At 27.0% G+C, this 16,440-nt stretch overlaps 2 protein-coding genes and 1 long non-coding RNA gene across 5 annotated transcripts; 1 reads left to right on the top strand and 2 right to left on the bottom strand.

The window, feature by feature from the left end:
• Window positions 1-31: 31 nt before the first annotated feature.
• LOC122716154 (electron transfer flavoprotein subunit beta) lies at window positions 32-1,432 on the bottom strand. The gene is made up of 3 exons (XM_043938961.1): window positions 1,123-1,432; window positions 512-910; window positions 32-414 (listed from the first exon to the last, which is right to left on the bottom strand). Exons 1-3 carry the CDS (start codon window positions 1,171-1,173, stop codon window positions 103-105), a joined length of 762 nt encoding a protein of 253 aa, XP_043794896.1. The 5' UTR covers window positions 1,174-1,432; the 3' UTR covers window positions 32-102.
• A 1,256-nt stretch (window positions 1,433-2,688) lies between these two features.
• LOC122716005 lies at window positions 2,689-10,541 on the top strand. Of its 2 annotated transcripts, none has more exons than XM_043938688.1 (7): window positions 2,689-2,964; window positions 3,520-4,006; window positions 4,266-4,728; window positions 4,918-5,075; window positions 5,209-5,376; window positions 5,601-6,035; window positions 6,230-10,541. In XM_043938688.1, exons 2-7 carry the CDS (start codon window positions 3,544-3,546, stop codon window positions 6,349-6,351), a joined length of 1,809 nt encoding a protein of 602 aa, XP_043794623.1. In that variant the 5' UTR covers window positions 2,689-2,964; window positions 3,520-3,543; the 3' UTR covers window positions 6,352-10,541. The 2 variants fall into 2 exon arrangements, with proteins under 2 accessions (XP_043794623.1, XP_043794614.1); XM_043938679.1 differs by having other exon boundaries at window positions 3,513-4,006.
• Window positions 10,542-10,923: 382 nt separating this feature from the next.
• Window positions 10,924-15,203, bottom strand: LOC122716017. Of its 2 annotated transcripts, XR_006346936.1 has the most exons (5): window positions 14,912-15,203; window positions 14,377-14,814; window positions 13,045-13,439; window positions 12,596-12,673; window positions 10,924-12,523 (listed from the first exon to the last, which is right to left on the bottom strand). It is a non-coding gene; the product is annotated as an uncharacterized LOC122716017 (long non-coding RNA). The 2 variants fall into 2 exon arrangements; XR_006346935.1 differs by having other exon boundaries at window positions 14,377-15,193.
• Between the last annotated feature and the right edge of the window lie 1,237 nt (window positions 15,204-16,440).

Genomic DNA, 16,440 nt, shown 5'->3' with positions numbered 1-16,440 from the left:
CTCATAATGTTTAAAAAATTTTTTTATATAAAATAAAATTTAGTAAAAAATATAATAAATGTATTATAAAATGTTTATACTTTTCTATAACAATATTAATAATTATACATGTCCACTTTCCTTTAGTTTTGCAATTAATGTATCAACATCTGGTACAATAGTTCCGGCTTGTCTAACTGGTGGTTCTTCAACTGATAAAATTTCAATTCTTGCTGTAGTATCTACACCAAGATCTTTTGCTGTTACTTTTTTAATTGGTTTTTTCTTAGCTTTCATAATATTTGGCAATGTAGCATATCGTGGTTCATTAAGTCGTAGATCAGCACTTAAAACTGTTGGCATTTTTATTTTAACAACCTCTAAACCTCCATCAACTTCACGTGTAACAGTTAGATCATCATTATTTTTTTCAATCTATCACAAAAAAATATAGAATATACATTGTAATAAATAGTTTTTAATATTGCTTAAAATATATTTTTAAATAATATTATTTAATATTGTAACTTACTTTACTACAAAATGTTCCAGTTGGCCAATCTAAAATACCTCCAATCATTTGTGCAGTTTGATTACTATCATCATCTATAGCTTGTTTTCCAACAATAATTAAATCTGCTTTCTCTTCTTGAGCTAATTTGGCCAAAAGTTTAGAAACATGAATAGGTTGCAAAGTTTCATATTCAGGTCCAGATATTTCAACATGAATTCCTTTATCAGCACCCATTGCAAGGGCAGTTCTTATTACATCTTGACATTTTGGAGGTCCACATGAAACTGCAATTATTTCTTGTACTAATTTCTTTTCTTTCATTCGTATAGCTTCTTCAATTGCAATTTCATCAAAAGGATTCATTGCATGTTTTACTCCATCTGTTACAACACCTGTTTTATCTGATTTAACACGAATCTAAAATATAAAGTAAAATAAAATAATATTATAAAATGTAAATGAAAAATATTATTTAAAATTATTTCAATCTAGAATATACTTATTTTTTATCGTGATAATTAATATATTACGTAATAATTAGATTTTTATTTTAACTTATTATGATTAAAATTATATTTTTTAACATATATTATTATTAAATTTTATATTATACTTATATTATTAATTACCTTAACTGCATAATCGATAACTCTTTTTACACCTACAAGTGCTCGTGCCATTGTTAATTAACAAACAGATCGATAAATTATACGAAATAAAAGTATATAATTATCTTTTCATAATATCTGTTGAAATATTTACAGAACTATACAATCTTTTTTATATATAGTCGAACTACTATTTGATTGGTCTGTTTGATATTTTGATTATTTAGTAAATCTAAATAGTCTAAAGTTCATTTATACTTTGATATGTGTTGATTTTATGGACTTATTTTCATGCACTTCATGCTGATTTTATAGACATATTTTCATACAATTTTATACAGTATTGATGTATATAACTAAACTATAATATCATAATTGTTTCAAACAAAACTCTAATCACAGTAAAATAATTCCAAAATTATTTGAAAGATAAGAGAATAAAAATAATTTTTATCGTAATGATGTAAAACTTGTAATAAATATGTTTTACTTTTATGATATAATTTCTTTCTTTCCATATTTATTATAATTTATTTATAAAATAAATAAGATAACAAAATTTATAATTATATTTTTATATTAGTAAAGATATATTTTTATTTTAATTGGATTTACAAATAATTTATAACAATATTTTATTATTTTTTTATTTTAGTATATTATAAATTAAGGCCATTTTCAATCTTGCGACATGAAAATGAAAGACATATAATATGTAAAGAATAATGAAATGAATCATATATTTTATAGCAATTACTGTTATTTGAATTTCTTTTGAATCTCTTTTGAATTACTTATTTATTGAAAAAAAATATAAATAGAAATTATTATATATTTTTTACAATCTTATTAATTTCAAAATGATAATTCTAATAATTATTAATTATTCTAAAAATTATATTGTATTATTTATTTATTTAAAAAAATTTAAAACATTTTTTTTTAAAATATTTCAAATTATTACGAATGAAATATATATATTAATTAATATGCTATATATATTAATTAATTTAATTTATTAATATTTTATAATAATTTATTAATTTATTAATATTATAAATAATATTAATTTATTATTATAATTCTCTACAAAAATATTATAATTTAAAACATTAATTAAGAAATAATGCTTAATATATTTTAGTTTCTTTAGAATAATATGTAAAGTATATAGAATAAAAAAATTATTATTAAAAGATTTGAATATTCATATATGATTTAATACATTAAAAAGCTATACAATAAATTTTAAATTATGAATTGTTTTTAATTTAAATATAATTATTATTATTATTTATAATAAATCAAAAAAGAAAATGAATTTTTATAATTTTTTACTTTTTCAAAATATAAAATTAATATTACTAAATACACTATTTTTAGAATCGAAAAAATTTTTATTAAGAATCTATTCCAACAAATGAATCTTTTTAAATATATAAAAATACTTATATATAATTAATATTCTAATGAAATTAGAATAATAGAGATTTTAAACAATCATTATGGAACCAATCAGAATGAATATGAAATCAAGTTTGCGCCACACATGGCGTCCAAGAACCGACGCCATCTAACGTCTGGCATTCCTGTTTTTTTCGTGCGGGTAAAATCACGGCTTTCTATAGCGCGTAAGTCTTTATCGTTTTGTTTTGTAGAATTCGGTAAGTTAAGTAGATATCTTTGATAAATCTACTATGCTATGCGTATACCGAATGAAATGTTAGCTGAGAAAAAACATTCACGCGGTAAAGAAAGTATGTGGGAAAATGAGTTAACCGTGTGTTAACGCGCAGTGGTCAACTATCCGTGCAAGTTTAGCAAAGGAATATATATCCATATTCAAGACGTAATAACGTCAAGGTAATTATATGTTAATCCTTATAATTGGAAATATTATGTTATTTCTCTAAATATTTATAAAATTTAATTCTAACGAAAATTTCCTTCGTGTTTATGTTTACTCCTCTAATTACCCCCTCCCTCTTTAGCCACCTTCTATTCCTTAATTCTTTTTGAGATTCTCCCTCGTTTTCTTTATATTTTATACATATTTTCTTTACAATATTTTCTTTTTATAATTTTGTTTTTTATATTATTGTCATATAAATTTGCTTAATTTTATCTATCTGTTATTGCATTGCTTTCAATAACCAAACTATGAAAAGAAAAGCATTGTTTGTATTGTTAAAATATGAGCATTATTTTAAGTTATTTTAAGTTATGTTTGATATTCTTTAATATTTTGATGAATAATATTAGCATATTATTAAATAAAAGATCATTATAAAGCAATAATTTTTCAAAAGTTATTTGCATGTATATGTTTATTTATATCTTAATATATTTATATTTTAAATATATATTTATATATAGTCGATTTTATTAAATTGATATTGATTTTTTATAAGTATTTAGAAAAACATATTTAATCAGTGAAAAATGAGTGCGTCGGCCTTAAAATCAACAATACCTGGAGTAGGTACTTCCCCATCTTCTACAAGTCATTCTATTCTTCCAATGAATGCAATGGCACAAAAAGTTGTATCAGGATCAGAACCAGCATCTATGAAGCCTTTACCAGGAACTGGATTAAGCTATGTTACATTACAACCACCTAATCATCCATCAAGTCAACCTTTAAGCTTAGTACAAGATCATAGACCTTCTGTATATCAAACACCACCTTATGTAAGCAGTAATTCTGAAAAGGAAGACTTGGATAAATTAATCCCTAATGGAGTAGAGATTATGAAAACTGAAACAGAACAAAATATATCTGTTTCCATAAAACAAAATGAATCTAACAGAAATAATAATTTAAGTCCAGATAATCCTACACAAGATTCACAAAGAGAAGTTCAAACAGATCAAGAGATGACATCTATTAATTTAGATTTCCCTGGTTAGTAATAAAATTTTATTAATTAAATTATTAATTTAACTAATTTCATATCAAATATTTGATTAAATGCACATTTTATATAATTCATATTTTATTATTTTACAAATATTTTTATATATATCAATAAATATAATAATTATTTATTAATTATTTATTTATTTATACTTAAGACATGTTGAATTCATTAACATTATATTGCATGTAAATACAAAACATAAGATATATTTATATAACTATGAGTGTATAAATGTTACTTTAGCATTATGTCCACAATTACAAAACAAAGTTGAAGAAAAAAAGACTCCTGTAAATAATGGTTCAAAAGAATCTGATGGAATTCCAATTAATACAACTTCACAAACAAAATTATCATCACATAAATCAGAAGATGGGTCAGTAAAATCTGATAGTCAGAAGTCAAAAACCATAACTCAAAACACAAAACTTATAGCAGATAGTTCTGCATTATCACAAACAAGTAATCCACCAAAAATTGAAACAAAGGTCACTGGTTCACCAAAAGCAAATAAGAGAAAATCTAGAGAATTGAAAGATTTAAAAGGAATATCAGCAACATCAGATGGAGCAAGTAAACCAAAAAGAAATCGAATTCAAACACAACCTTATCAGAGTCCATTACCAGAAATTGCATTGCTTGTAAAAAATTTAAATAAACCACCACCATCAAAAGCTTCTGATGATAAACTTATAGTATTCTATAAGTAAGTATGATTCATATATTTTAAACATGCATAATATAATATAATGATGAATAATAATAAAAAGTTTGGATTCTTTATTAAATTTTTATTTATGAATAAATAAGTTATTTTACATTGACTTTTATTATAAATATAAAAAAATTAATAATCCTATTATATACATTAACTTTTATTGATATTCATTATTAGAAACGAATTTTTGGCTGTGAGAAATGCAGAAGGAAGTTTCTATGTATGTCAAGCAATGCAAAATATATATAAATCTAGCAGAAAAATTCGTATACGTTGGCTTTCTCAAGACAAAAACAATGGAGAAATATATTCACCAGATTTTTACGATTATATAGGTAATCTCATGAAAATTGTAATTATAAATATAATTAATAAATTTTGAATAACTTGATTTATATTATATGATAAATAATATATATTTATTTTAAATAATGTAAATCTATTATTTTTTTTTTTTTTAAATTTCAGATTTTGATTGCATCTTAACAAATTTAAATTTAAACAAAATTGATAAAAATAAATTTCAATTAACAAAGATAGAATTATTACGTACAGAAAATATTTTAAAAAGAGCAATTGATGTTGAAGCTGGTGTATCTGAAAAACCTCGAGTAACAGAAGAACATCCGGATGGACGTTAGTATTTTTATATACTATTTATTATTGTGTTCTACTAATATCGAATTTTTATTTTATTTTAATTTTTTAATATAATTCAATAATGTTTAATTTATTATATTATTTTCTATATCAAATTTAATTAAATTATTAATATAAAAGATATACTTGTTTATTATTTATATTATTAAAATTTTATAAAAATATTTTATGAAATTGAAATTTTAATGTCTTATCCACAGTTGATCTTTCACTTTATAAAGATGAATCACAATTAAAAAGAAGAAAAAGTCATAATTTACATAAACAAAAACAAAGTTTACGTAAGAAAGCAAAACGAACTGAAAGCTTCTCTGAAGATGACACTCCTGAAGATGAATCGGGAAAAAAATCACCTAAATCGAATCGTTCTAAAAAACGAACAGTTAATAAAGCTTTAGCAATTGCAAAGTCTGTTGCAAAAGGATCTAGTAGAGCAGAAAGAGCATTAAATAGAAATACAAAATCTGGAAGTGAAACTACTGCTGCTACTAATAGTACTACTACTACAGTTACTACATCTACCACATCAATAGATGTAACTAAAAATAATACAGATATTAAAAGAAATGAAAATAAAAAGAGCACAAAGCAACAGAATAATAACACAAGTGGAGTATCAAGGACAAAACTACGTGGTAAGAAATTTTTCTTAGTATGATTTTAACATATTAATTCATTAAGAAAGATATTGCTCTTTAATCATCTTCAAAATTATTTAAATCATAATGTGCATCATCAAAATATTCATCTTTTTTTTTAATTTTGTAATTTATAATAGTATAATTTTTCTTAAAAATATTATAATTTCTTAAAAATATCTAATTTTTAGCATCTGCACAAAATGCACAACAAAGTAATAAAACAGCAGGTCGTCCAAAGCGTATGGCTGCAGCTACAGGTATTGTATCGACCGAAGAAGCAATTCGAAAAAAGCCACGTGGACGAGCATAAGATTAACGTAATTTACCTGTATTTCCTGTATTACATCTAGAACAGAATCTGTATCGTAGGCAATATGTACATGTAGTACACTCTTTAAAAATTGCGATTGGTTTATAATGTAATATATATGATCTCAAGATTTATATCTTATCAGATGCTGCATTATATTATAGTCCAACAATGTGGGATCAACAATTTATATAACAATGCGGCAAATCGCATTTAATGAAAAAAAGACTCAAAGATTTATAAGAGTGATATTGTGATATCATATAAAATTTGTACATATCGTCTACGTTTCAGATTCTTACAGGAGAAGAAAGTCACGGAATGTGTATGGGAAATGGTACCTTGGTTGAATAATAACTATCTACAGGGTGTCACATGCTAATGCACTCTTGCAATAGTCTATTTTTGATGTTGTGAGTGAACTGTACGTGATTCAGTTGAGTTTAATGTACACTTTCCATTGGATATGATAGCTATGTACAAATATATATATTTGGGGCTTATAATGTACTCTATAAAAAGATAAAAACACAAAATAAAATAGAGTACCAGAGAATGAAAACAATCCGTGAGTTATCGATCTCCAAGTTATGGATCGGTAGATTTAGAAGTACAATACCTGTACATTACGCTGAATCTTTGCTATTTAAAAAATAGCATATGAAATGGTCCAGCGCCTTTATTAAAGACAGGCAGAGAAAAAAAGTGCCCTCAACTGTAAATCCTTGTCCTGTTGTTGAATCTATGGATTTATTAAAAAAAAACTTTATGGCTGGAGATGTAATGTTTTAACTATAGTTTATTTTTGAATCATTTATGTCAATGAATTGCTAATATAATTCATTGTTATAAAAAATAAAAAAGATCATATTAATTATGGTGGTATCAAATTATAATTTAGCCACTTAAACATATTATATTCCTTTCTTAAAAAAAAACAAACAAAATAGCACTTATTTACTCTGATAAGTCTGGATTAAAATGTATAAACTTGCTTTATCTATGTATTATTTTATTTTTTCAAAGATTATGGACAAAGTGTATATTTACTGAAAGATAGATGATTATGATTTACACTTCACCAAATCTAAATTCGTATATTTTAATGTAGTTTATAGTTTATATTTTGTGTCGAAATGTATTGGGAATACAAGTTTCGTGTCAATATTGAGAAAAGAAATTTATGTGAGATTCAATTTATTACAATGTATAATGAACAAAGGTATCGAGACATGTATTTGTTTTATGAATTACGATAATGTAATGATAATACATACCTTATATAATTATTTATCGTGAAGAAAAAAGTCTTTGATTTTTGGAAAGACAAAAGACGAATTATATTGATTAAAATTGTATACTTTTTTGTCATTGAAAATTCAGTTGCCAAAGTTGCATTTACTTATTTAATGCATTGGCCATTGAACATTGCACAAATTTAAATGAGAAAGTTATTTCACTTAAATAATTTTATCTATGTATGTACATATGAAAATTAGGTAATCAAAATTGTGAAAATATGCAAAACTATATGAGCGTTTGGAATTTTGAAGGCTAATGTATCTTATTCATTTAATAATGTATTCCAATTTATTGAGTTGCAATACAAATGATTGTACAACTTTTTACTTCTTATTTTAGAAATCATAGAATACATGTACGATGTACATATATTTCATAAGCTTAACAACGTTAAAGATAACTTAAGAATGCCGTTTAAATGATTAGGCATATCGACTTCTATTGAAAATAGAATATAATTATTATAATAAATGAATAAGGTGAATTTAATTCTTAAGATGGGAGATGAATAAGATACCAATCCTATCATTGGTCCATTGCATATTGTATTTAAAATATACACACACATAATGTATAAATTTAAAATATACACAAACGTAATGTATAAATTTAGTAAAGAAAAAAATTCTAATGAAGACCGAGAAATTTGCTTATCTTGTTACTCGATTTTGCTTTCAAAGCAATGTCACTCTTCTTGGAATTAGTTGTATAATATTGAAATAATTCAAAGGACGGTGCAAATAATTACAATTAAATATCATTATTAACGTCAATGAAAAATAATGTAATATATAATAAATTTTCAAGACAAGCTACACTTATTATTTCAAGAAGCGAAATCGATTACAATATGACGAATAAATACAGCTCTCGATATTTTCGTGAGCTATTTGCAAATTTAAAACAAAAATATAATATGAAGGAAACTGAATCGAAAAGCAATGATACATTTGCGTGCGGGCTGATATTTGTTGAGGATACTTAAAAAATATGTATTAAATTTGAAAAATCGAAGTTTAAACATAGATATAGGTAATTGACCACTAAAAGATCATCTTTCACTTTATATACGATAAAGTATATAAGATCATATTTGTCTGTATTAATTTGTTATATATGAAAAATGTTTATTCAAATAAGTCCCAAATTTTGTCATTATCATATAAAAAATTTAATTTTCTTCCTTGCAATTCTAAAGTAAAACTAGAAATCGTTGTTCGAAATTTAAGAGCTAAAGATACGTTTGCTACATAAAAGTATATGTAAAATTCAAAGTACAAATAGTTTGTCATGAAAGTATCAGATCTTTAGCTAAAAATTTGGTAAACACCGGTTTAAAGTATTACGTTAAATAAGATCTTAACTACCTCGTGATACGATTTATTTCTGCAATAATGTAAAAATTGTATCTCTAGTTTCAGATAAATAATTTAGAGGGACCTCATTTTATTTGCATTACAAATTATTTTCATATTTTATGCAAATTTTTAAAAATATATAAAATACTTGACATTATCATCTAAAATATCCTTCTAACTACTTAAAGATACAAAGTTTAAAAAATTTCATTTTTTTAAACAAATTTTGAAATTTTTAATATGAATTTTTAATAGTTATAATTATGTAATCTTAAATAAGAAGGATGTTTTTATTCAATGATATCAAGTGTACATTTTATATAATCAAAAAAAATAATTCTTAGTTTATCAATTGTTTTCAACTTTTGAATAATAATCCTCTGACAAAATCTATCCTAAAACATTGAACATGAAATCTATTATTGGCTCTCACTTGACTTCTAAGCACTATTTCAATGAATTTACAGCATATGTCCCTAATTAATCTGAATGTCACGATTGCATTCTAATTATGTAATAAATACATAAACTATATTACGCGTATCGCATTTAAATAGATATTTAAATGATTAAGTAAAGCGATCGTGTACGATTATTTCTAAGTATATGATTCTTATAAGAATGGATATTTATATATCAAAAAAGTACAGCCCACATGCGAAAATATCGGGCTATACTCGAAATGCGTTGCCAGAAGCTGCCTTTTTGCTTCGAGGTCGCATAATTTAATATCTATTAGGAAACATTCGTAAATAGTAAATTGACATTTAATATTTCGTGTAAACTTATTTTATATTTGTTATTTGAAAAGTGAATTTTTATTATACAAATTATGATAAATTTATTATTATACAAAGTATGATAAAAACAATTTTATTAGTTTAAAGTATTAATTTTTACAAAGATTAATTTTATATAAATTTATGTTATGTATATATGTATTTTCTACTTCAAATTTTTACCTATTTTTATAATTTAATTTTTTTTTTTTTTTTAATACCGACAATGAATGGGGATTTTAACAAGAGATTAAGTAAATTAAAAAATCAAATTTGATTTATATTTTTTCTTAATTAATGACATAATTTGTATAAGATACGATATGGCCTACTCAGTACCTAAAACACAAAAAATTATTTGACCAGGAGCAAAATGATAGAAAATAAAAATTATATGTATCAACAACGCGTTTCAAGAATATGGCTCGATTCTTTTGAGATTCATTTTTCTAAAAGTTATTCTATACAATTTATAATTATTTATTCTATACAATTTGCGATTATACTACTTAAAAACCATTTGCAAGAAGTTTCTGATATCTAATTGTATGACTAATTATAAAACATAATGAGGAACCCTCTACTTGTCATACCGTTTCCTTTTGTGTAAGTTCCATAATTTTATCAAATTAATTAAATGACAAGTTGATGATGGTTGGTGCAATCTATATGTCTCCTGTGATTTAAGTTCACGAAGAATTTGAGAAACTAGCGTTTTACAAATAATAAAAAGATATTGTAAGTTTGGTGATCAGAGTCAGTTTTTATTTGCGCTAAACCTGTATAATTTCCAGGGCTTGAAATTTGCTTAAGTGCAATCAAAGTGTGTGCAACGAGCGCAGTAATTCAAAAGGAGGCTAAAAACATATGGAATATGCGGTTTTTTAATCAATATTAGGAAAAAAACACGGAGCTTTGTATGTAAAACATTTTCACGAATAAAATTTCTGTAAATTACGGTTGACCTGTTCTGCTCGAACAACCACCACAGAAAATTAACTAAGATTGTTATTAGATTTTATTAAAATATTTTATAATAAATTCTAAACAATAAATTTAAAATTTTATAATATTTAAAAAATATTTTAAAAAATTTTGTAATATATTTGAATATCTCAAGTTATAAAATTCAAAAAATATTACAATATTAAAGTATTGTTAAAACAAAATATACTTTAAATCAAGTAAAAAAGAAAATACAATTGCATAAAAAAATAATATTAATAATATTCTAATAGACATTTAATCATCATAACGTTGTTTTTTAACGTTATATCATTCTTTGATGATTGTTCTTATTATCGCATGGCTCATAAACATGAAATATTATAAACAACAGTTTCGTGACCCATCAAATGGACGCATCCATATTTCCGTGAATCATGTTCGTTGCCTCGCACATCGTTGCTTCTCTAATACTCTAAATTGAAAGCTCTCTAACGCGTCTCTTATAAAGGAGATTAACAAGAAGGCATGATTGTTCTTCAAAGTCATATATAAGCTTTGTTGTATCGAAGGTAAGCGGTTCATTCAGAAATCTACTAAAAAAGATCCGACACGATACGGAAGGAACAGAGATTTCGCGGATATCCATATGTTCGAAGATATTGGGAATAAAGAGCCAAGAGCAGAACGAATCGCTTTAGTTGTAATGCGGATCACGGAGCATTATTTATTAATAGCAAAGCTGGTGTAGCCGGCGCAAGGGAGTGGCAGTGCCATGCTAAAGCAAGCGCGACAGCACCAGATCGTGGAACGGATCTTCGGATCTTTTCTCCCTTCCTCTTTTCCTTCCATCCTCCCTCTCCGTTTCTCTAGCTCTTTCTGTTTCTCCAACGAACCATCTCTGTTTCCTATCTCTTTCTTTCTCTTTCATTCGTATTTACACTCTCGTTCCCTATCTTTTCTCTTTGCTCGTCCCTTGGTCCCTCTTTTTCCATTCGTTTCTCCGTCTGATCGAAGAGCTCTCTTTCTCTCAGTCTCTCCATGTGTTCTTCGGTCTCTCTATGTTTTTCTCCTTCCCCCATCGCGCCGCAGCGTACCATTCGTCCGGCGTTGCTCAAGCTTTCTCTTTCCGCTTCTCTTCCTTCTTGCTCTGTATTATGCTACCTTACTGGTTGGTTCACTTTATCTATTATCTCTCTCGCATGCTTTGCCTGGTGAGCATTGTCGCGCTCCTACTCGTGAGACAGCACGCCGTTGTAGGAGAGTGGATGAACGCTTTGTCGGCGCCCGCGGCTGAGATCAAAGGCGCCGACCGCTTCCTCCTTCCCCCCACCCCCGCTCCGGCTCGACTGGCCCGTAATCCAACCGAGGCTCTCTCTTTCCTCTCTCTCTCCCCCTCACGTCGCCGCCACCGCCGCTACCCAACCCCTCTATCCCACGACCCTCCCCTTCCGACGAATCCATCCAGCAAAGGTACCCATAAACGCTCAGTCCCGGGCTGTTCTGGCCTGATGAGAGAAAAATCTCTGACGGGTAGCAACCACACACGTTCAGTCCGGGTTTGTCGGTCGCTGATTACACACCCACGGAAAAATAGAACGGGAAACCAGCGATAACGATAATTCCGCTTGAATGAACCCTTTGCTAAGCTAGACACGCGCATAGGGAACGCGTTGGCGCATCTTATGTAGGGATGAGCTAATTTTTATGAAAGAGTATGAGATTCTTCGAATATGGCTTGTTCGTAAATCTTAGATGTCTGGACCGGGTACGTTAAATTAATATGACCTAAAATGAGATAAAGTTATTATAAAATAATATACGAATTGAATATTAGATAGCAATCAAAAAAATTCTTACCTCAATATTTATGTTTAAAGATAATATAAATTTTTAATTTATATATAATATATGTAAATATAATAACTAATTGTTAATCTGAAATCAATGTTGAATTGATAATTAATATATATTTATAATTGATAATAAATAATAATTAATAAGTAAATAATTTTTCTGTATCTTTCTAAAAAGTTTTATTCATTGTTTTTATTTTAAAGTTTAAATTTGCAAATTATTTATTTAAGAAATTAAAAACTAGTCATCTTTATCTCATACTAGATATTCGATTTCTAATGTATAAATAATTATTTTTAATTAGATTTATAGTTGTATATTAATTCCCAACTATATTAAATTGCAATTAATAAAATTAATAAAATCAATTAATAAAATCAATTAATTATTTATTAATTATTAAATAGTTTTGAAATATAATATATTTATCATTCAACAAACAAATTCCATACCTAAACTTTTAAGAATCAGCTTTTAAAAATTCCAACTTTTGAATTTTCTTTAAATTAGACATCTGTCAGATACGAGGAACGTATAACGAAACCGACGTCAGAGTTGTCTGTTTCTCGGCATTGGCGTTGCTGTTCGCTTGCTTACCGTCGTGGCTGCTGCTGTTACTTCTGATGCTTGCGGCAAAATTGTATTATAGCCTTTCCTGTCGTATTCTGTCGTACGACGTCCTCCTTTGCCGACCTCCGTATACCTTCCACGATACCTTGTGATAAATACTCGCGCCGCTCTTTTTACACGTTACTGCCTAATTAGCGTAATTATAAGATCCGGTCGTGGACCTTCTTTCCTCTCTTATTTCTTCCTTTCTCTTCTTCATCCTCTCCTTCCTGTTTTTCTTTGGATGGTCCATTTGAAAAAAAAAAGAAAGGGATTGAATATTTCCGAAACACATTCCGAGAATTTTAAAGTTTAAATTTTATAGAATTTTTGTAGAATTTTTTTTGTAGAATTATTATTATTTTACAGAATGTCTTGTTTTTAATAATTTATAGAAGAATAATATTTTAGTTTTGTTTTTGTAATTTAAAATTTTTTATAATTGATTATATATTACAATATTAAGAAATATGAAACTTCAATTTTGTATTTAAACAAATCAAAATTTGACTAAAAATATGTCAATAATAATAATTTAATATATAATTTAATATATAATAAAAATTAATAATGAAACAAATAATTTCTTTTAAATCTCAATGTTTAATTATTGCGTCGTATAACAGAAAAATTCCCGTGCATATTTCAGTGTCGTCTAACATTTTAATTCACGCCCACTTCCCCTTACACGTAGAGTGTTAACTGATGCAATGATAATGACTTTGCCGTGATGCATTTTATATTTTTATAACGTCAGAAAACTCAAATTAACAATCGAATGTCATTTTAGAATAATTAAAAAAAATATAAATCGATAGCAATAAAGTATATATTTGTATTGTTAATTACTGCATTGATAAAAGTAGTAAATACTGTGAGAAACATCGCAATCATTAAAAGATAGATTATTATCTTTGACATTTAAAAGACAAAGTAATGCCCGAGTTGAACTTTTTGATAACGAAAATTAAGATAAAATGATTTACTTAGTAGCAAGGAAAAGCTAAGATGAATAATATATATATATTTATATTGCTCATTTTAGGTTAATTTAAATAAAATTCACTCAAAATAATCAAAGAATTATCTAAAAATATTAAAAATGAAGCATTCGTACAAATTTTAAAGAGATAAAAATTTTCTAACCTAAATATATATAATAAATAAATAAGTACCTAGTATAGTATTCAAAGTTTCTTAGAAATGATTTCTTTATTATATATTTCGTATTCTATGAGAATATATTTGAAATATATTCTACTTCTCTTCAATTTATACTATTCTTTTATTATTAATATATAAAAAAAACTTTTAAAGTACTATACATAGAAGAGTTTACGTTCTTAGATCGAATAGCAGATCGATGACCGTATCGAAGAATGTATGACGCTTCCTATTCACCACCGCGAGAGGGCAATTTTCTTTAATAGTGCAACAGCCTTTTACCGGCGTGCCATATACACGCTATTCGCACGTAACATTACATAATAACGCAAACGAAACGAACGCCAAGCCGGACAACGCTTTCAAATGGGCGATACCATGCAAAAGCCGGCGTGTCGTATTCGCAAAGACCAATCGTACCTCTCTCCAGACGACAGGAAGACAGTTCACTGAAAACAGTTTATTATTAATAGATATGCTTTAGTTTCCTGAGCGAGTTGTCGGCTTTATTTCGAGGTTAGTCTGTACTGAATTTTTGAACCGTACGTTTTATTCTCCTTGCTGCGTGGCCCTTCCTCCCTCCCTGTACCCCTCTCTGTAGCCCCAGCCCGACCATTCCTTCCTCAGCCCCTGCTGAGCGGTTGTCGTTTTCCTTTTGCCTCCTCCCCTCTACTCTTCTCTTAAAAACGAGACTCGCCACCGACTTTCCGACAAAGGAATAAAGAAAAGAAACAACTAGCCACGCTACGCGGTTGAGGATGGCACGGCAAACCGTAGCACAGCGCAGCACAGCACGGCATAGCGTGGCATGGTGGGTAGAGACTTTCCGTACAGGGAGAGCAAGGGGTACTTGCCATGCCAATGGCGCGGATACTTAGGGAACATGTTTTAATTTTCTTGTATCATTTGCAATTTCTAATTGTTTATAATTATTGTATTGTATATTTTGTTTTTTTTATTATTTGTAAATATCATTATTTTGATTAATATAACATGAAAATTCATTAATGATATAAAATAAATGACAAAATTTTTGATATTTCATATTATTCAATTTATTGATTTATTTTAATTTTAATAAAAATTTAAATTATTACGTATATTGAGTAATGATTTTTTTAAATTAGTGATTTGTAAAGAATAAGAATGTTATTTAATATATAAAATAATAGTCTGATAGCAATATTCCTTGAATAAGAAACGAGTTTTTGTATATATATGACAAAGTGTTTTTCGGTAAAGTTCATTCATCAGATTGTCAAAGGTGACGCCTATGTTTCTTCTGAAACACCGCTAGGAGATAATAGCGTGCGGGTACAGTCTCCAAAAAGAGTATTTCTCATTTATCTCACTACACTATTATATTTATGTACTTTAACCTTGAATAATTGAAAAACAAATAATAAAATATTTAGTAAGTAGCATTTATTTTAATTTTTTGAAATTATATTGATTGAGTGCATCATATCAAATGTTTTTCTATGCATTAAATAAATAGTTGAAACTTATGAAAAATAACATAAAATTATTCAAATTATAATTTCATTTATTCAATATAATTTTGTCTAATCATAATTTATTTTTCAATGAATAAATACTAGATTAAATATTTTTATTAGATTATTAATGAAAACGACATCAAATTTAAGATATCTCTTAATCTTATGGATAAATATTTCACAAAGGAGCGTCGAAATATTAAGAATAATTATCATTATCTTTGGTGGACGGAAGATTAAAGCGCGAACCAAATAAAAAACAAAGACGACCCTAAACCATTATTCATTGGCTGAAGTTTGCCGCGACGGAAGGTACAGTAGTCGGTCGTGCGTCATTCCGACGAATTACGAGATTCCAGCGATGCTGTGACGGTTTGATGTAGATGATTTGGAATGATTAAACATCTGATCTTCTAGATAGAAACATTATTTTTCCAAATTCTTCAAAAGTGACTTTTTTTAAATCCGGATAATGTTCGCATATTGAAATAAAAATTCGAAAAGATTTTTGTGGCCGTAATAATCGAAATCCTCAGGAGGCTCCGGTTTCCCTTTTTACATGCCGTTCGACGTCGC

The sequence above is a fragment of the Apis laboriosa genome, unplaced genomic scaffold (genome assembly GCF_014066325.1).
Source record: "Apis laboriosa isolate Shangri-la unplaced genomic scaffold, ASM1406632v1 scaffold113_cov153, whole genome shotgun sequence".
Lineage (NCBI taxonomy): Eukaryota > Metazoa > Arthropoda > Insecta > Hymenoptera > Apidae > Apis > Apis laboriosa.
Note: the sequence above shows the minus strand (reverse complement) of the source record. Positions and strands in the feature narration are given on the sequence as shown.

Excerpts from the sequence above, each read along its gene's own strand:
- LOC122716005 (XM_043938688.1), top strand. The coding sequence starts at position 3,544 with ATGAGTGCGTCGGCCTTAAAATCAACAATACCTGGAGTAGGTACTTCC. Across the intron at positions 4,007-4,265 it reads TATTAATTTAGATTTCCCTG|CATTATGTCCACAATTACAA; the intron begins GTTAGTAATAAA and ends ATGTTACTTTAG. Across the intron at positions 5,377-5,600 it reads AGAAGAACATCCGGATGGAC|TTGATCTTTCACTTTATAAA; the intron begins GTTAGTATTTTT and ends TCTTATCCACAG.
- LOC122716154 (XM_043938961.1), bottom strand. The coding sequence starts at position 1,173 with ATGGCACGAGCACTTGTAGGTGTAAAAAGAGTTATCGATTATGCAGTT. Across the intron at positions 911-1,122 it reads TTATCGATTATGCAGTTAAG|ATTCGTGTTAAATCAGATAA; the intron begins GTAATTAATAAT and ends TTTATATTTTAG. Across the intron at positions 415-511 it reads CTGGAACATTTTGTAGTAAA|ATTGAAAAAAATAATGATGA; the intron begins GTAAGTTACAAT and ends TTTTTGTGATAG.